General features: G+C 38.2%; 1 protein-coding gene across 1 annotated transcript in view; it reads left to right on the top strand.

Moving 5' to 3' along the window:
- Positions 1 to 12,112, top strand: part of LOC149206012 (Endosomal targeting BRO1-like domain-containing protein) — a 131,664-nt gene extending 119,552 nt beyond the window's left edge. The window contains exon 8 of the mRNA XM_089395256.1: positions 11,150 to 12,112. Within this exon, the coding sequence (XP_089251382.1) occupies positions 11,150 to 11,719 (570 nt within the window). The 3' untranslated portion in view covers positions 11,720 to 12,112. The remainder of the gene's footprint in view (positions 1 to 11,149) is intronic.
- The last annotated feature ends 9,675 nt before the right edge of the window (positions 12,113 to 21,787 follow it).

Raw genomic sequence — 21,787 nt, 5'->3', positions numbered from 1 at the left:
GTTCCGGCTTTTCCAGTTTTTCCGGCTTTTCTAGCAATTCCGACTTTTCAGCATTTCCGGCTTTTCCGACAGTTCTGGCTTTTCTAGCATTTCCGGTAGTTCCGGTTTTTTCGGTAGTTCCGGCTTTTCCGGCTTTACGGGTAGTTCCGGCTTTCTGCCCTCTGGATCAGGGCAATGCTATTCCTTAGGATCTCTCCTCCTACTAAAACCCAAAGACAAGTAGAGAGAGGAAGAGATCCCAACTGTGTTGAAATGACTTGAAGGCCACCTCTATTTCTACTAAAACGTTGAGCACATGTGGGGTTTATTTGGTTGCAGGGCGACCTTGACGAATTGTCTTATAATGCAAATAAATTCATAACTCCATGAATACTTATCGGAATCGGATGATCTTTAGATCAATCCTACACCTCTCGATGAGAGGGATCCAAGAAAAATATCAGCTGCCATAAATAAGATGACCCACATGGAGTTTGGCCCTAGTTGCCAATTTTAACAGTCTTCACATCCATTTGGTGAAGAGACCATCTTTGGCTAGCAGCTAGAGCTACAATAGATCAAGTGGTGGTGTAACGGGCAATAGGGGCAAAATTTTTGTCAAAGTCTATTCCCTCTTTCTGAGAGAAACCTGTAGCCACAAATATAGCTTTATATTTTTCAACACTGCCATCAACACCATGTTTAATTTTATACAACCATTTAGAAGATACAATATTTTTACTTTGGGGTCTTGGAACCACTTCCCATACATCATTATGAATGATGGATTCATATTCTTCAGCCATTGCATCTTTCCACACTTGGGCCTTTACAACTTCTTCAAAAGTGCACAGTTCAACTTGAATAATGTTGCTCATGGCCACAACATATTTTTGGAACCAACAAGGTTTCTTACTCTCTCATAATGTTCCTCTGGGGGCAACATGTTTATCAACATCTTGAACACTGTCACGAAGCTATAAAGGTGTGAAAATTTCACTACTGAAATCCTATTGCAGCAACTGGTTTTATTTCTTCTAATTGTTAATTAAATTAGCAATTTATTGCTACGAGAACAACGAAATAAACACACTGCAATCTTCACAAAATTACTGTGGAAAATAATAGCGCTGGAAACTAAGAAATATTCTAGCGCACATAAAAATTGACACAATTATTTTTGGACAAATGTCCCCAAAAAAACCCAACTTGGGAAAACTGGTGCAACAATTGAGGGTTTTTATTATTAAGTAGTAGTGATATAATCTGAGTACAATCTGGATGCCAGAAACTGACAATCCTGTAGAGAAAATATTGACAAAAATTACCTGAGGGAAACTACCCTCACTTCGAGCAATCCCAACAATTGACTGCCCTTGAAAAGCTAGCCGTCCAACTTGACCCGCACAGGCTCTATGTCTCTTTGGTTCTGCCTGAATTGACTGCTAATCTAGCCGTCCTGCCTGTTGCCGACCGCGAAAATGCTTCTCCGACACTTTGGAAACTATTCCTAGCCTCTGGAACTGAAAATGTCTTGCCCTCTAGCAAAATCAAACTGCCCTTTTGAGGCTTCTGCGTTGCCTCTGAGTAGCTTCCTGGAGAAAATCTCTGCCTCTTTGCAAAGTACTTACCAAATCTGAAAAATCTTCCTCCGACCTCATTGTCCCTGCCCCTCTCAGTCTCTGCTTCCCTTCTCTGGCTCAAACTCTTTCGACAACTACTGTTGCTCTCTGGAAATCAAACCGCTCAACGAAATCGATCTCAAGTGTGTGTTCTCCATCTACCCATCAAATTATTTTAATAATATTCTGGACCTCCAACGACGAAGATTAAAACATAATCAATGGCTAAGATTATTTCCTGGTCGATCCATGTGAGTTTCTAGATAATTCACACTTTTCTCAATTAATTCTGATTAATTAGCCACTTTTCCTAACTTTAGACTTAGGAAATATTTAAAAATAGGCCAATAATCTAATTGAGACAATTTTAGGTGGAATTTCCAGAAACAATTTATGGGTTATGGAGAACTCCTGCGTTTTCGACTCTCCACAAAGTTTCGAGACTAGAACGCCTCTGATGCTACAAAAACTAACACTCCCTCTTAGCGAGGAAGGTGTTCTAGTGCTGTGCCACTGCTACAACACCTTGTCTTTGTATCACCCTTTTGTCACGCTTCTCATGTATGGCCACTGTGACTGCCTGCCACTGCCCACCAACCATTGCGCAATTTTGATGTTGCATTTGTGCTGCTATTGACACTGCTATACTGTTCCCAACTCTGCATTTTCACTGCAATTCCCCCTCATCTATTGCTGTTGCAATTGCAATCACTACAATTTAGAAGCGTCCTAAATACTAAATCAACTGTGTCTGCTGCATCTGTCTCCTGAGATCTGGCTACCACTAGCTACTGCACTCTCTATATTGCTGCCAACTCTGCATTGTGCTCCTTAGCACTTGATTGCCACTAATTTGCATTTGTCATTCGGATATCTGACTGCAACACTGACACTGATCCATCTTGCTAATGAATAATGTGGGCCCCGTAGCCAGGTAATGATCCATGAAGAGGACACTTCAATGGACCCTGCCCATCTCTACAACTCTGGGACTATAGCTCCAAATCGGCCCACCTCTCTCCTAGAGGTATCGCTGCAAACATAGCGAAATATTCCTCCTTCCTGGAGGACAATTTATCTATCTCCGCGGACGCTACCGCTTGGTTTTACTTCTCCTGCTTGTCCTTCTTCCTGAGAGGACACTGCGTATTGTAGTGGCCAAGCTTGCCACTCTTGAAGCTTTTGACTTTAGATAGGTCTTTCTTCTTCTTTTCCCCTTGTCCCTGACTGGGGCCTTTTGATGCTAGGGCCACACTCTCCTCTTCACCCTTCGTGCCCTTGCTGCTGTTCCCGCTGATGGTACTCTTCAACAGAGCACGCCTCAACTCCTCTTGCTATAGGTTGGACCACATCCTATCCCATCTAGGCAATGTGTCTCTACCCAAGATACTTTAGACAAACACCTGCCGCTCCTCTAAGACACTGTTCAATGCCAAATGTACAATCTTTGTTGGTTGAGGTGCCTCCCTAATGGCTGCAAGCTGATCACAGACCTCCTGAATCTTGGTGAGGAAGGAGTCCATGCCTTCACCCTTCATCATCTTGATGCTTCTCAGATTCTCTTGTAGGAACATCTTCTGCTACTCGGAAGTGTTCTGATATAGCTAGACGAGAGCATCCCACATTTCCTTGGTCGTTCCTTTTTTTGCCACATGTGAGACTACATGGCCCTGGACCCCATCTAGGATCAATCTCTTCTCCTTCGCGATCTCCTTCCTCTACTCTTTCAACTGATCTGCATCCTGAGAAACTGGCACCACATTGTCCACATAGGCTTTCAGGCCATGTTCATCCAACAGGAAGGTCATCCTTGCCTTCCAGATGACAAAGTTGGAGGCTCCCTCCAACCTATCTTGATCTCTAAGCCCAGCTGTGGCCATTTCGAAATCTGGTCGAAAATCTCCCTCTTTCCCGCTGCTGGGCTGTTGGATCTGCTATACGCACTCCCTTCTGGAGTGAGAAACTTTGCTGACAACTTCTGCCAATCTGCGACTGGAAAATCGAATTTCTAAAACTTGAAATCCCCTGAGAGAAATTTCTCTCTGCGTGTGCCTTTCTCTTCCACCCGCCATTGATTCTACTGCTGCAAACCCCTTCTGCGTCCAGGCAAGGAATCTGCTCAGCGAACTTCTGATTTGCTTCACCGGAACTGCTTTCCATATTCGCTACTGCTTGCTGGAACTTCTCCTAGGCTCTGTGAATTTTTCTTGCCACCTACATTGGAAAAATTGAACCCTCTGCCCAACAGTGCGATCTGCTAAGCCAACCTCAGCGCAGATCTGGAAATCGTGCTGCCAGACTCCCTCTGAATTTGGGCGACTTTTGTCTTTCACTTTTGAGCTTCTCACTCGATCAAAATTGCTCTAATACCACGTGAAAATTTCACTATTGAAATCCTATTGCAACAACTGGTTTAATTTATTATAACTATTAATTAAATTAGCAGTTTATTGCTACGACAACAACGAAATAAACACATTGCAATCTTCACAAAATTACTGCAGAAATTAATAGCGCTGGACACTGAGAAATATTCTAGCGCACATAAAAATTGACAATTATTTTTGGACAAATGTCCCCGGAAAAACCCAACTTGGGAAAACCAGTGCAACAGCCGAGGGTTTTTATTATTAGGCAACAATAATATAATCTGAGTACAATCTAGATGCTGGAAACTGGAAATCCTGTAGAGAAAATATTGCCAAAAATTATCTGAGGGAAATTACCCTCACTTCAAGCAATCCTGGACTACCCCTAAAAAGCTAGCTATCCAATTTGACTTGCGCAGGCTCTGAGTCACTCTGGCGCTGCCTATTACATGTGCTGCCTAAATCGACTGCCAATCTAGCCGTCTTGCCTGCTGCTGACTAAGAAAATGCTTCTCCAGTCGTCTGGCCGTTAGAACTGAAAACGTCTCCCCCTCCAACAAAATCAAACTGCCCTTTTGAGGCTTCTGCGCAACCTCCTGGAGAAAATCTCGGCCTCTCTACAAAGTACTCACCGGATTTGGAAAATCTTCCGCCAACCTCACTGTTTCTGGCCCTTTCTCTCTGCGTCCCTTCTTTGGCTCGAACTCTTCCGACAACGACTGTTGCTCTCTGGAAATCGAATTGCTTAAGGAAATCAATCTCATGTGTGTGTTCTACATCTAGCCATCAACTTCTTCTTATAATCTTCTGTTAGACCTCCAACGACCAAGAATAAAACTTAATCAAGGGCTAAGATTATTTTCCAGTTGATATGTGTGACTTTCTAGATAATTCACACAATTAATTGTGATTAATTAGCCACTTTTCCTAACTTTAGACTTAGGAAATATTTTAAATGAAAAATAGGCTAATAATCTAATTGAGACACTTCAAGGGGGAATTTCCAGAAATGATTTATGGGTTATGGAGAACTCCTGTGTTTTTGCCTCTCCACAAAGTTTCGAGACTAGAACACCTCCGATGCTACACAAACTAACAAAAGGTCTCCTTTTAGAAGGAGGATCACATGGAGGAGGATCCAAAGGATCCATGGGCTCCATGGGTTCGTTAGCAAGATCAGTTTTAGCTTCAGGATCTCCTTGTATTTCAAATACATCATCTTGACTATCAACATTAGTAGGAGGAAGAGGAGTGTCTCTTGTTTTTCTAGGAGCCTCATCTTTATCAAATGTTACATCTCTGCTAAATTCTATATTTCTTTGACCAGGGATGTATATTTTGTAAGCTTTAGATTTCTCACAATAACCAACAAATGTACCTTTCGTACCTAAAGCTTTTGACTTGTTCCTTTTCCCTTTTGGGATATGGAAATAGACAAGACAACCAAAGATCCTCAAGTGCCCAACTTCGGGCTTGTTGCTTCAAGAGTCTTGTTGTTTAGGGCACGATGAGGAGATCTATTTTGGACATAGACAACTTTGTTCGCATGTTCTCCCCATAGAAACTTTTGCAATTTTTGATCATGCAACATAGCTTTGACCGCTTCCATGATAGTTCTATTCATTCTCTCGGCCACACCATTTTGTTCTGGGTTATATGGTACAATGGTCTCTTTTATGATTTTGACTAATTTTGCATAAGTCAATGAAATCATTGGAAGTGAACTCTCCCCCATTGTCAGATCTGAAGATTTTGATCTGCTTTCCAGTTTGTTTTTCTACTAAAGCTTTGTAATCTTTGAACATTTTAAAAGCTTGCTTTTTATTTTTCAGAAAATAAATCCATGTTTTGCAAGAAAAATCATCCACAAAGATAATATAATACAAGTAACCTCCAAGAGAAGTTATAGGCATTGGTCCACATAAATTAGAATGTACAAGATGCAATACTTGATTAGTTCTACTTTTGCTTGAAGGGAATGGTCCCTTCACTTGCTTTCCACTTGCACACCCTTGGCAAACACCATCATGATCAAATCTGATTTTTGGCATTCCGGAAACCATCTTTCTCATATGAGGTAATGCTTTGTAGTGCAAGTTAGTAAACCTTCAGAGCCAAAGTTCACTTTGATAATTGTTGTCATGTATTAGTGCATGGATAGGTCTTCCATTGATTTTGTATAGACCTTCACATCTAGTTCCCAGAGTGAGGGCATCTCCCATGTTGGATCTCGATGGCCAAGTGAGAACTTTACCATTTATGAAAACAACTTTAATTTCTTTATCTTCTAAAGTTGATATGGACACAAGATTCTTCTTTAAACTAGGTACATATAAAAATTCTTAAAGAGTGAAAGTTTTACCTTGATCCAAATGGAAAGAAACAGAACCATATCCCTTTATGGGATATGTAGAGTTATCTCCAAGAATGATCTTCAAATCTGTCTCCTTCTCAACCAGATTAGAGAGTACTTCTTTGTAACTAGTAAAGTGCTTTGAAGCACCACTATCAACCAACCAACTATTACAAGAATCTGCAGAAGATGAACTAGAAAGAGCAGAAATAAGAAAGTACTCTGATTGAGTCTCAGCTGCACTATTATCATACCTTTGGTTCCTTGGAGAATGGTAGTTTCCTCTGCGAGCAAAAGGAGCTTCTCTTCTTCTTCTATAATCATATTTGTTGGAATGATTGTTGAAGTTGGATTTTGATTTTTTTTGTTTTCTAAACAGTGATGAGCATAGTGGCCATGCTTGCGACAATTGTAGCATTGGACTTTTGATAAGTCTCTGGTCCATTAAGAGGCACTGTTGGGAGCAAACTTTCTTGAATAGTGAATTCCTCTCCTTCCCTTCTTCTTCTTGCCTTGTATAACAAAGGTAGTAGGTTCTCCCTCATGCTTGGGAATTCTCCCTCTAGAAATCATTTTGGCTTCTTCTTGACCACGCTTTCCTAGAAACTCATCATTGTTGTGCTAGTAGTAATCAAAGTCTCCCAAGAGGAAGGATGACCTCCAAGCGTAATCAACAATAGTTCTTTGTCAGGAACAGCTTCGCCAGATGTTAACAACTGATCTTTTATTTTTGATACCCTCATGAGGTATGCTTGAATGGTCTCTCCTCTGTTCATTTTAATATCCTTGAGTTGATTCTTCAAGGCAAGAATTTGACTCAAGTTGTTCACTTAATACATTCCAATCAGTTTGTCGCACATTTCTTTGGATTTCTTCAGGTTGGCAACAAAAGTGATGAGGTGGTCTCCAAGAGAGTCAAGGATAATCTTTTTAGCCTTGACTTCTCTTTTCTTGAATTTGGCTTTGATAGCAACATTGGAGTTTTTAGCTGGTTCTGCTATCTCTCCCTCAACATACTCAAGAACATCATGTTCCTCAAGGATAATATCTAATCTAGCCTTCCAACGGAAGAAGTTTGAAACATCAATCAACTTTTCTTCATTCTTAAAGTAAGAGGAAGACATCTTGATTAGCTCAAAAATTCAGCAACAAATAAAGGGACAACAAGAGATATATTAGCAGAAAATGGACTGCAAAAAAGAGCTGCAAATAGAGTGGACAACAAGAAGAAAATGAACTATAAATGGAGTGGACAGCTATCAGAAAATGAGCTGTAAATGGAGTGGACAACAAGAGATTTTCTAGCAGAAAATGGGCTGGAGCAACACTAGTCTTCTTGAGCTTGTCTTCACCAAAGCTCTGATACCATGTTAAAAATCAGAGGTTCTATGCTGTTACAATCACTTAAATCCAAAACTTCTTTATGCTGCAATATAATTTAAGTAATTGTAGGTAGAACATAAACCATATAAACCATATGCACAATAGAAGACAACCAAAAACTCAACGAGACACAGAGAAGTTAGGTCAATGACCAGGGAAAAACCCACAAAGGGAAAACCCAACCAGATTCTTCTTCTATTAGAAATCAATTCTTCAACAGAGATACAAAGTACAATGAAAGAATGAAGAAGTTCATCCAAATCTGAAAAAGATCTCTGATAGTAGTAGCTGATGCAGGCACTGAATCACTTTGGCTCTCCCAGATCTGCTCTTGCTCTTCAAATCTCTCTCTCTCAGTCTTCCTCTAACCTCTCCAATTCTCTTTCTCTCAAGTTCAAATTCTCTTTTCACAAGCACAAGTGTATCAAGTGAGGATGGGAGACACAAATATATAGGAAGAGCAAGGACGTCAAATTCATGAGGGAGTAACTCCTATGCCTTGAGGAGGAGTTACTTGTGCCAAAATTGGAGAGTAACTTATGTCATAAAGGAGGTACGCTCTACTTAGTAACTCATGCCATCAAGAGGGAGTATGCATGCCTTGAGTAACTTACACCATAAAGAGAGAGAGTGAGAGAGGTATGAGAACCATGGGGTGGATTGACTGCCAAGTAGAAGAGGTGACATGTATTTCTCTTTTAATAATATTATTTTAGCATCATAAGGATAATAATAATAATATTGATGATAAAATTAAAAATTAAATAATTGAGATTGATTAAGGACAAGTTAAGTGATTTTCCATCATCTATATATGATTATGAATTGATGGAAGGTGATTTACTATTTTTGGAAAGTCATGGCTGCAAAGATAGACACGACTTTCTATTTTTAGAAAGTCACTCTAGAAAGGTCAGAAATGAAATTTTATTCAAGAAAATTCATCCCATAGCTGCTAATTTTCAACAAGAAATTTGGTCTGGCTTTTTGGGGCATGGTTCCAAATCTTGTAACTTCCCTTGAACATTTCCAGAAGCTTCAAAACACATTTTTGGCCTATAAACATTGGGGTGGGGGAAGTTGATGTTTCCCAGAACTAAGGTTTAATGGTTTGGATTTACAATGTACATTGATGTGTGTGTATGCATATAATTTGCATATTTTATGTATTTTTAATTGACCAGTTTTTCAACCTGGTTGTCCGGCTGGTTCTGGACACTGGTCTGGTGCTGGTCTGAACCTTGGCTGCTTCCAGTTCTGATGAAATTGGCTACGAGGACCACATCATCTGCAAACAGAAGTAATGTAATCAAGATGTGGTATAAAAGGCAACCACCATTATAATGTGTATTCTCCCTAATTTATTCCTCCAATAGTACTGGGATAGGGCGCATCCTTGCTTAACCCCAATAGTACTGCTGATAAAGTTCGAAAGCCCTTGAGCTGTATGAAGATCAGCTATAACCGTCTCACAGAACCTTTCTATAGCAACAATGAGACTCGATAGGCTTGGATATACTAATATCCCGCAATCTCTGAAACAAAGAGTTTATTGGAACATAGTCGAAGGCCTTTTAAAAGTCCAGAAAGTAACAAGAGAATTTTGAGGATTGCTGCACAAATTTTTAAAGATGTGATTAATAATCTCATATTCTCTTCTGAAACCTGCTTGGTCCTTTGCTCTGAGTATGCTTCTCTCCAAGTACTTGTGATGCCACATGTTGAAGAAATGATGACATGATGGCTACATCTCTGGCAGTTAACAGGAAAGACTATTTAACAGTATATTGATTAGTTCAACAGTCTCCATTAAATTAGAAGCCATAGATTTTGATGAGAACTGTTGGTTAATAGTATTAGCTAATTGTTTTGTCTATTGGTAAGTTGTATTTATTTCTATTCAAGCCTTGAGGTAGATGCTTCTGTGTATAAATTTATATGCTGTGAAGGCCTTGATAATCATTATATTTCTTCAGTATCATTTTCCTTTACATTCATGTCAATTTCCTGGAATATTATTGGTTTATCGATGATTTGAAATGTGTGCTTTTTTGAAGTATTCTTTATGGGTCATTCTTCATTGTATTGAATTGCTAGTATCGTTTTAGGGATTGAGTTATTAATATATTTTATTGGAAAATATATCCCTGGGAAACCCATGGGCACTTCCTCTCATTCCAGGGATGGTACCCAATGTAAAGCCAGCCATGTAGACAATTGTACACTAAGCAGGGACATTAGTGAGGCCCACATACACATAGGCAGCCAATGTGGGGACTTGATCCTGAGACCTCCTGCTTGCTATTCATACCTCTCAACCACTCAAGCTATAGCTTTGCCAATGGATAAAATATTAAAATATAATTAATTGTAATCAAAATCCTCTTGCCTCCATGTTACAAATTTGTAAAATGAAATTAGGATAAGTGGACACGATCAATAAATTTTGACACCGTGTGATTGATATTTCTAATCAATACTTTCTTGAAGGTGTAGTAATTTGACTTACCATCAGTAATTCCTTATTTTTTGGTTAGTTTGCGAACTTTAACAGCACCAATAATTCTTCTAAATCGTTTGGTTATTTTGATGACTTGAGGGGCATTTGACCTATCTATCTACATATGGTGCCTTGTCTATGAAAGAGCATGAGAAATACAAGTTACAGAGAAGAACTAATGGGGGCAGTTACATGAGGGTAGGTGAACTCTTGGCAGCCCCATTAACTTGGGGCAGTAAGTTTTGTTCTGCTGACCCAGATTGAGTCACCAGAAATGCACCACACCTAAGAATAGTTATGCCATTTGATTTATGGAACAAGAAATCAACATTGACGATTAAATTTAAAATTTAAGATTTTGAAATGCATCAGATTTGCCAAAGGAATATGTAATATATTTTAATGGGCACATATGCTTTTAGTTGTGAGGATGCTTCATGACATTTTAACTGAAAAATATTTACTGGTTCAAAAGCATGAAATGCACCGAGGAAAGCTTGATTGATCAAACCATATCCTGGACCAAATCCACAGCTTCTTTGGCTTATGTGATCTTCCCTTTTAAGGACCAGTTATCTTTACTAGGATGTTATAGATTATTTCTGTAGTGAAACCATTGATTACATGAATGTGTGTTAAAGAATAGAAGAATTTCAGACCTTGTTTTCCGCACTAATTAAGTACTTGGTTATCTATCAATGTTTTAAGCTGAGACTCAGCTGCAATTATAATTACTTTTTGTTGGCTAGCAAGGTGTGTTTGATGAATTGTAAGTCTCTTTTCTGTTCTGTCAATGTGTATTTCTTTGCTATTGGTTTCCCTTCATATTTTTAGTTTAAAAGTTAATTTGTTTACACTCTTATATTTGAACTTCTATGCTTGTTATCTCTTTGATCAGTTGTTTCTCCTTTCATGACCTTGCTAACATTGTGGATGATACCAGGATGCAATTACCAATTTAAAGCAGCAGTGTAGTGACTTTGTCATGACACGCAACATTCAGTGCCGTGATATGATGGAGGATCTTCAGCGGCAATTGGCTGGGCTTAGTTTTAATAATAGCAAGCCTGGTTTTAATTATTCATCTCATGGTCAGTCAACGCAAAGAGCAGTTCCAGGTGTTTCGACACATCCAGATCCACAACATGGACAGCAGACAGGAGGAACACACCCACCTTATTATCGTACATCCGAGCAATCAGTGCCACCATATTCCACATCATCGCCTTCTGCTCAACCACATAATGTCTACTCAGGTCCTCAAAATTCTCAGCAACCACATCCGTATTATGCACAAGCTCCCAGTGCTTACCATCCTTCCTCTGGGGTGCCTCCACAACCATCAGTATCCCATGACTACAGCCAGCCACCTTTCCCAGGTTGGCGAGGTCCATACTATAATGCTATGCCAGGTTCACATCCACCACCAGCTGGTTCTCATCCTCCTCCTTACCATATATCTCCATCTGGGGAGTATTACCCTCCACAGCAAAGTGGGTTCTATAAGCAATAAAGAGTGGACTGAATGGAGAGAAGGAATGGCATTTCTGATGACAGATCAAGGAAGAGGATATTTTCAATCATTTTGTATTTTATGTATTTGAGATTTATACTTAGTTGTATAGAACTTCTGGGACCATTCCTTGAATTCATTTCTTTACCGAGAAGTTTGGGTTTTATGTAGTCTTATTTCTATGGATTTTCATAGTATTGAACTGTAGAAAAATGCTATCACGTATCTTCTGTATAAGGATCAATTTGGCTTTCCAGCACATCCAAACCCAGTCTAAAACAAGCTACAATTTTACTGCCCTCTTAAGAAGGGAATACCTAATCCAGCATATAAGCTGGTACAGTGTTCATCTATTTTTTCAGAAAGGCTCCACATACCTTGTGTTGATTGGAAGGTCTCTAATTCTATGTTGATTGATTGAAAGCTGACACTATCGAAGCCCTCTTTGAATTATTTAGTCCTCGGTTTCTTAGTCTTCCCCTTTGTTAGCATGAATACCTAATTAAGTATGACTTCAGAGCTCCATGTAAAATATTTTACTGCACATAACAAGCAGAGATGTTTAGTTGAATATTCAGTTAAGATTTGCTATGCACAATGCAAAGCCACTTCCTGAATGGTTCTCAGGTTTAGATGAAATGAGTGGATCTCTTGAATGTAATTTCATTATTATTTATGAAACACAAGGCATGTGATGGTCAGAGTCCCTGCCTATCTTGTAATTGCAAGCTATCTTACTATAGTGACATACCCTGTTTGTGAGAATTCTGTCCACATTAATACTCTCATCAATGATATTGAAATGCACAATGGTGACAGTAAAAAGTTATTTTGTATGAAAAGGATTATGAAGGGACCATGCCAAATTGGGCACATTAATACTCTCATAAATGATATTGAAATGCACAATGGTGATAGCAAAAAGATAATTTGTATGAAAAAGGGATCTGAAGGGACCATGCCAAATCGAGGATGGTCGTAGAAGGACTTAACAAACAATTAAGGGCATCTTATCTTCAATATTAGAACTCCGATATTACCAATGAAGACAAATATGTAATACCAGCTTTTATTGAATATAAAGTGGCGCCTGTCACAAACTAAATGATGAAATTTATTCTTACTCACCAATTCCTTGGATGGAACTTGCAAAAGATGTTTTATAACATCACCCAAACAGTAAATAGGAATACATTTCTTGACGAAATATTTCGAGCTTCGATGTAATAATGGAAGGAGGTTAATTGAGATATTGTAACAAGATATCCACTGAACATGTAGGCACTGTTGTTGGTCAGGCAAAAAACTCTCTTGTATCATGGAGAAAAATATCGGGTGTCTCAGAGAGGTTTATGTTTGCATCTCGTAGGCCAGTGATTAGGCACTGGGATCAAAATCTGAATCTTGTGCAAGTGTCAATTAAATTCAGTGATTCAATGTCCATTGCGTTGAAATTTCTTCAATGCTCAATTGCCTTTAATGGCAAAAACCATTTGTATTTTTCATACAACAAAATTGAAGTCAGGTAGTAAACTCTTGTATAAGTCACAAAAATTGTAACACTAGGAGCAATTGACAATAGCCATATGAGATAAGTTATGACAATAAAAATTATTGCATGCAATTGATATGGAAGCCACTTTGTTGCAAGTGCCTTTAAAATTACTCTTCATAATGCAGTCAAGTTATTAAATAAGACACGATGAGGTCTGGGATATGCTGTATTGCTTATGCTTCATAATGCAGTTAAGTTATTGGATTAGTCAGAAGGTGGTTTGGGATATGATGTATCACTTATTGGATACAAATTGGACCTAGATATGGGCCATATATCCATTTGTTTCAGATATGCCATCTTCTTAATCATATCAGGAAGAAAACCGAAACAGCCCATGTATCTAGGCTTTCTGATATCCTTGCTAGGGGGATGACATTGACCCACAACGGAAATTTACTCATATTTTACTATGGGGTTAATCTTTGTGGTAACAACTTGTTGTTACAATGTCCTTGTCGTTTCCATTACTACAAGGGTATGCTAGTGCCCCTGTCATCTCCACTATTACAAGGGTACATGTCAATCCCAAAGCATCACACATGGTTATAGCAAAATCTAGCACTCTAAGCAGAGTCTAACTAGGCAACCTAGATCAAGTGCAACAATGGGTGTGCCACCATTATTGCTTGAGCAACAACTCCCTTTGTTTTAGTGATGGATTCATTCCAAAAGGGAGGCTTCCCTAATAGGTCTTAGGGATCAAAAAACCCACTCACCTAAAGCTAAGTGCCCCCTAAGGGTTCTAACAAAATTTCCATCCAAGGATAAGAATAAGAATTAGGGTTTAGGGTGGATTAAAGAGTAACTTCAAGATTTGAGTTCAAAGGTTCCTATGGCTCAATCTAAAAGCTTAGGTTGACCAATAGAGGCTCAAATAGGTTCCCAAACACACAATCAATAAATTACAATTGGTTTTCGATTTGAATTCAAATGTTCTTATGGCTCAATCTAAAGGCTTGGGTTGGTCAATAAAGGCTCAAATAGGTTCCCAGACACACAATCAATAAATTACAACTGGTTGGAAACTAGGAAAACACTAGGGGAGGGGGAAGGAGGGGGAGGGGGAGGAGGAATTAATATTTTATAAAATTATAATGTAAATGCAAACACTGAATTTAATTTACATTACATTTTGTAGGCACCCATCTACAAAAGACACCAACCCTCGTTTCTTTGCAAGCACTAACTCCCACTATTTGTAGGCACCAACCTATTCAAGGCACCAACCCCCTATTGCTTTGCAAGCACCCACTTGGTGGAAACACCAACTTCCATTCTTTGTAGGCACAAACTTGTTGGAGGCACCTACCCCCTTTTTCTTTGCAAGCACTCACTTGCCAGAAGTATTAACTGTTCCATTGTTTACAGACGCCAACCTGCTAGAGGCACTGACCCCCTTTTTTCGTTATAGGCGCCAACCTAAAGGAGACTTTAATCCCTTGATTTGGAGCACCTACTTGCTCTGCCTATCAAATCCCTTCTTCATTGCATTTCCAAACCTAGATCCACTAGCTTTTTAAATCAAACTTATACAAACTTCTTGTTTGCTACTCCACCTTGGTCTTTCTCAGGATTTCTTTTAATGCTTCTCAGATTTGTTGTGGACCGCAATCCTTTATTGCCTCTTTAGATCTAGAATCAACCACATATGTAGAGATCCCATATGCCAATTCTTTGGCCTTTTGCAGTCAGACTCTGTCTCTGCAATGCATTTCTTCACCTCTGGCCCATATCTGATCACAACATTATGATCCGCTCAACATCTTTTCACCTTTGGTCCAAATCTGATCACAACATTCAAATCTGTTCTAGTCTCTTCTTTGCATTTATTCTTCTCTGCCTATATCTAATCTCAACATTCAGATTTGCTTAAAACTTCTTCACCTCTACAACACACATCTCTGTTCGCTCTCTCATAGATCCACTCAATTTGGCATACATATCTCTCTGAGCTTGGGTTCTGTTCTCACACACAATGCATACTCCATTCTCAATCCTCTGCCAAGGACTCCTGTGCATATGTTTTCTCAGCTCACCATCATTTTACACTTAGCTCTCTTCCTATTTTCTATGGTAAAATTCTCCTCTACATGCTCTGTCTCAGATTTACAATGAATGGCACAAAACTTCTTTAGATCTGTGTTTCCTCTTTGATGCAATAGCTCCAGATCTCTTGATCTTTTATTTACACAGGCTAATACACCTCTTCAAGAGTTCTTCTATGCTTTTATATAGTATTCCCTTTCTTTACCATGGGCATCGATCCATGGTTTTCACCCATAGTATTTCAGTTTCACTTGGTTGCTACTCCACTTTGTCTACATACGACTCTTTCTCATTGTTCATCACAAACTGCAGCACATCAACTTGTTCACAACAATCCTTGTTTTACATGATAGAGAACAACAATGCCTCTGCTTGTCCATGGATCTCTTACTCATAGATTTTGTATGAGAGCTTCACCAATTAATATGCATGAAGAACACTCGTTTTTTTGTTAATTTTACGTTGATCCCTTTCTATATATGGTTGCAAAACTCGAATTCACCACTATCATTTATCTGATTATGGCCAATTTTGGCGCTTGAACCACTGGTCACGATTACACTAAGTGCTTTAACATTTGGCCCCTTGTGACCTGTGGTGTGACCGCAGACTCAAACAAGTTTTTCACATTTCAGGTGTTGGAAATCTTTGCAACGTTTTAAACACGTGAGTGCAAGATTGAGGTTTTGAGACCAAGGAACCCTTAGGTGCTTATTTCATTTCCCTTTTGTGACTAGGGCATATGATTGTGGTCTAGTCCTTTGTCGAATCAACACTCATCAACGAAGCACTACAAACAATGACCAACCTCTAACTTGTGGTCTGATGGAAAAACTTGTATGTGGCATCAATTTTCATGGAACGTTTCTTTTTAACTATAGTGAAACATTTGTCGTTTATCAACGACTACTCGCTAGAAAAACTCTGTTGTTGCTCACAACACCCTTCTAGCCGAGTGTTCTAATTGACGGATACATCACTTGACAGTCCATCATATACTAAAGATGTTTTTCCATCCACCAGCCTGCCACTCGTCGATCACATTTGTTTGCATGCTATTTTGAAGTTCTGATGGCTTGATGACCCAATAGCCTGGTGAGGGACCCACGTGCCATATAACCTCCAAATTCATGCATCCATATCATTTTCTACAACCAATGAGTGTTTTCCACATGTCCTCCTGCATGTGTCACTTTCAAACTATCAATTTGGCCACCCGAAAATGCTGAATTCATCTACCATGTGTCACCCCCCACATGCAACCATGTCATTGTTTGCTACAAAAGCTCCATTGTGGCATCCGCATCAATTGTTCCATGTTCTTAGATCTCAGATCTCAGGGTTTTCAAGTTGTGTTTCCCTCTTGAGCTTTGCCTCCGTGCTTCTGCGATGCGATTTAGATCTTAGATCTCAGGGTTTTCAAATTGTGCTTCCCTCTTGAGCTTTGCTTTCGTGCTTCAATGGTGCGCTTTAGATCTTGGATATCAGACCTTAGATCTCGAGTACTACACGAACTTTGGGGCTTTGGGCTGATACCTCCTGAGCTTGTCTCATTGTTACGTGGGCCTTGACTCCTCCCGAGCTTGCACATAACAATTCTCTTGGCTTGACACGGCCTTGACATCATTACTCAGGCCTAGACCCTTCCCGAGCTTTCCTTGCCTAACTTCAAACTGGTTTTGCTCCTTGTTAACAACACTTAACAGACTCACCCTAAAGTTGGCTTTGGGCTTGACTACCCTTGTCAGTTTGTAGAATTTAATGTTTGCTCAGTGTCTCCAATTAATACACTCCTGCACCAATTTATTCTCTAATGTCTACGCACTCTCCCTCCTTGACATCAATGGCAAAGGGTTCTTCTTGCTCAAATTGCACTGTCTGCTCACTCTCCCCCTGCCTGTATGTTCTCTAAATATTGAGGCCATATCTTCTTTTGTTGTACCAATATACTACCACACTAATGGTTGTTCCGAAAACTAAAGCTCCCCCCTTTGATACCAATTGACTAAGCTGTATTTTTTCTGCTGTATAATTGAGCTAATGCACACTTTTGGTTGTTCCAAGAGCCAAATTATCCCCTTGCTTTAGTATAATTGGATGCTAATTCTAATGACTATTGAACCTAATTGTTTCAACCACTTATACAAATGAAATGAGACAAGACATAAGTTCCGCAAACTTTTCATTTCATGTTCTTCTTGAGTAGTCAACTCCCCCTGAACACATGCTACTATTAATATTGCAACTCCCATGGAGCTTACTCTATTTTATTATCTCTTACCTCCTAATATACAACTATTCCTAAAAAAACTTGAACAACTCCTTTCTTTTCTTTTTTTGTATTTGATATTCTTATAGACCTATCTTTACTTCAATTCTCTTGTTCATATTGCTTTCTAGCCAATTGAACTTCACTTATTGCTGCTGATAAATATCTAGTGGTCTTTTCGACTCATCATTCTTCTCTTGCAACTCACCATCAAAGGCTTTTGTCTTCTTGATGTGACTTGAGGTGCTGTATTCTCTCAATTGTCTTTCACTGATAAGCTGAGAGAGATAACACTCTCGTACAACAATATTTTCTTTTACCTTTATTAAGGACATATACATTGCTTGAGTTCCTCGTTTCTTTTGCCACTTCCTTTCTTATTTTACAACCTTTAGAAGAAAATATGACCTCGCGTCTGTTATCAACCATTTGGCTTACACTTAGAATATTGTGGTTTAAACCTTCAACAATGAGGACATCTTTAGCTTTTCCTTTTTCGTTTTCAAGGCTAACTAATTCTTTGCCCATTATTTTGGCTGATATATGTTGAGAAATACATTAGGGTGGCAAGTTAATTGATTTATCTTAAGATGAAATTATCTTGTGATGCTTTATCATTAGTTCTTCTTCTTTTAATTTATTTTGTTCTTATCATCAAGACTAATGCCAATCAATAAAAAGGACACAAGATGTAGGCACACAACGAGGACAAAACCCCTAGGTAGGGGAAAAAACAGTCAAGAACTCTTCATTTAGTAGATTAAAAAACAAAGTTGAGATGACCAAGACCCTTATAACCTAGACCAAAGACACCTTCAATCCATCAAGTCAACCTTGTCACATCATGCTTCAGTTTTGAATCTCGTATAAAGTATTTCGTTCTTCAATACTTTGTTATTGCAACAATATGATAACACAATCCTACAACCCTTGGTACTATGCTTCAATCCAGTGACTATGCCATGCTTCGGTTCTGTGGCATCTCAATTATACTTCAGTCCCGTGGTAGTCCCAAACAAGCTTCGATCACACTGCAGTAGCATCATACATCAGTGCTATGGTATTCCAATTGTGCTTCAGTCCCATGGCAACCCCAAACAAGTTTCAATCATATTGCAGTAGCATCATACATCAATTTTGTGGCATTTCAAATGAGCTTCAGTCTTGTGGTATCCCTGAAACAACTTCAATCCTGTGATAACTCAGTCATGCTTCAGTTTAGTCATATTTTAGTGCTTCGGTTTTGTGGTGGATTAGTTGTCTTGGCCTGTAATCTTTGAATTCTTCTCTCTGCAATTAACCAAACTCTTTTCTTCCTCTTTCTGTCCAGTGGAGTACACATACATTTATATTTGTTTCCCACTAAATAATGAGCCGACATGAGTTTATTTGTAAAGCCAACTTGTAGAATATTAGTTTGGAGGCCGACTGCAAGGTGACTTGATGGAGGAAGTTTTTGAGATGAGAAAATAGATTTTTGACTGAGTTAAAAATCCTAAAAGCCTACAATGGAGGCTGGAGATAAGAAAATTGACCCAAGCATGAATTTCATGCTTTAATAAGCCAGATTAATAATAATAGAGATTTCTTTTTAACAAAAATATTACATTATGACTCAAGTACAATTATGAAGACCGACACTAGTTACATTCTTCAACAATCCCTCTTAACTAGGGAGGTATTCATAATTTCACATAGGTGCATGGAAGATCTCAAAATAACATGAACTATGAAGAGTTCTGGTAGATTTAGTGTCACAGACTAGAAACCTGACTGGGGTTATCTATCCGGGTGGGACTAAGATGGACTAAAGATTTCAATTTCTCTAGGTACCATTAAGCTTACTTGCTAACCATCAACCTAGGGAACTAGGTTCATAATGCAAGGCTAGAGCTCTATGACCAATGCTACCTTCCCTACTTCAAGAACTATACATCATCACATAGGCCGACCAAATGTCTTACCAGACATTACATAATTCCTTAACATAAATCTCTACCGATCAAACATATCGGTAACCTCAAGCATGCTTCCAAAACTACAAGAGATTTACCTGTACAAACACAACCCTAATCAGTAAACATCTTTCAAATACACATAAAACCTTCAAGATCTTTAAAAATCTTGATGTTGCATTACAATTCATCATGGTAGGACTTAGAGACTTCCCAAATGAATCTTGCTCGAAGATCTCTTAACCATACAAATTCCTTTCCTGCTTCTCATGCAACAACATATTCTACAACTGGATCTTGCTTTCCTTATTTCAGTAACACCTCAATATACATTCTCCTATTTCTTCTTCAAGGTATCCATCATGACTATAATATGTCCTCCCTCTCAACTACTTTTTATGACATAAGAGAATCTTTCATGGCTACCATTCTTCTTATCAGAGTCATCTTGATCATCATCATTTATCATGCTTGCCAATCAAGTCAAATTTACTTACAAATATCTTCAACATCTTGAAGATTATGTACCTGGACAACTTAAACAACAAGTACAACCAAATACATATATAGAAGCATGAAGTTAACTATATCCGAATCATATAATAATTGAAGCATTAGATCAAATACCTAAACTTAGTTAGGTTCATAATCAGTAAGAGACACATAATTCAATTTCTTGCTAGGGTTTTGTCATAAACCCTAGATCACATTAGTAAGTCAATCAAGATATCAATCTCATTATATCTAGGGCCTCAATATTTCTTTTAGAGATATGAAAAATTCTTCAATGTTATATTGCAAACCCTAGAATCAATTCAAACAAGTAATGCATCTAACAAATTTTTAGATTTCATATGTTAGACTTCTACAAGGATTTAATGCAAACCCTAGATTCCATCTTTGAGACAATAAGCCTTAGATATCAATAGTCAAAACCAATTATAGCACAAGCTAAGGTTTCAACAATGTGACCAACTTCTACTAGGGTTTATTGTAAACCCTCGATTCATCATCCAGGGTAAACATCATATCCTAGAATATTAAACTTTGACTAGGGCGTAGTTACAAACCATAGAACTATGATCATCAACAAATAGGTTAGCACAAATACATATATAGGATTTCACACATCATAGCAATGATTATCAGACAAGCCCATGACGCAAATATCATTACATTAAAGTTAGACATATAACAATTTTGATCAGGCTAGGGTTTCGATCAAACAAACAAACATACACCTAGGGTTTCATTCTTAGGATCTTATTATAGATATCATAAGGGTTTTTCTCATAAACCTATACCAAAAACCCTAAATATATACGATTACCATCCAACACTAGAGGACCAAGGTTTCTATAGCAATACCAAAACTCTAAACATGACATCATCAAAACCCCAAACATCAAAAGAATAATATTTTCTAGATTTCATCAATAACCCTAAGTAGTCTAGGGTTTTCACATTAGCATCAACATTCCATTATGTTAGGGTCTTACATAGAACCTTTTTAGGGTTCCACAAAAATATGAATGATTTTAGTGGGGGTAGATTCAATCTAATGATTAATCACCCAAATAGGAATCTTTTAAGATACAAAAAACCTTTGACATAACAATGTTAGTAATGTAACACAAATTTCAAAATATAATGAATGTACTTTTTATATTAAGAGAATTTATAAAGTGTATAGTCTAAGATGTACCTAGAGATGCTCCTTAATAAACCTTGTAGGGATTCCTTGAAGTCCTCTCTTTGAATTCAACCATGATCTTTTATACTTGTAACAAATACTTCCAAGCAAAATATGTGATACCACGAACATGATGTTAATTTTCGATCTAGATTTTCTATGTAACAATAGAAGATAAACCCTATATATATCAAAAATCAAGTTAGCACTAGGTTTTACTTGACATCCTAGATTACCTATAAACCCTATAAGATAAGGATTAAGATTCTTATAAGAACCCACTGATTACAATCTTTACCCTAGATTAATTATAAACAAGGATTTTTATACCTAGGATCTTATAATATTAGATATATTGAAATTCTAGAAACCCATTTAAATAAAATAAATATACGTATCTCATGCTTACATACCTTTGATTTGATAGTCCATTAGACTTGTTGCATATGCATTTGTTAAGTAAGGAACAATGAAAACACTTACTTGATTTCTTTGGTTCGTTGAATGCCCTTTGTTCGAGGAGACTTCAAGATCAGATACTGTCCAT

Source organism: Pinus tabuliformis, chromosome 1_2 (genome assembly GCF_031772625.1).
Source record: "Pinus tabuliformis cultivar Carrire ecotype Pingquan chromosome 1_2, CPIR1, whole genome shotgun sequence".
Lineage (NCBI taxonomy): Eukaryota > Viridiplantae > Streptophyta > Pinopsida > Pinales > Pinaceae > Pinus > Pinus tabuliformis.
Note: the sequence above shows the minus strand (reverse complement) of the source record. Positions and strands in the feature narration are given on the sequence as shown.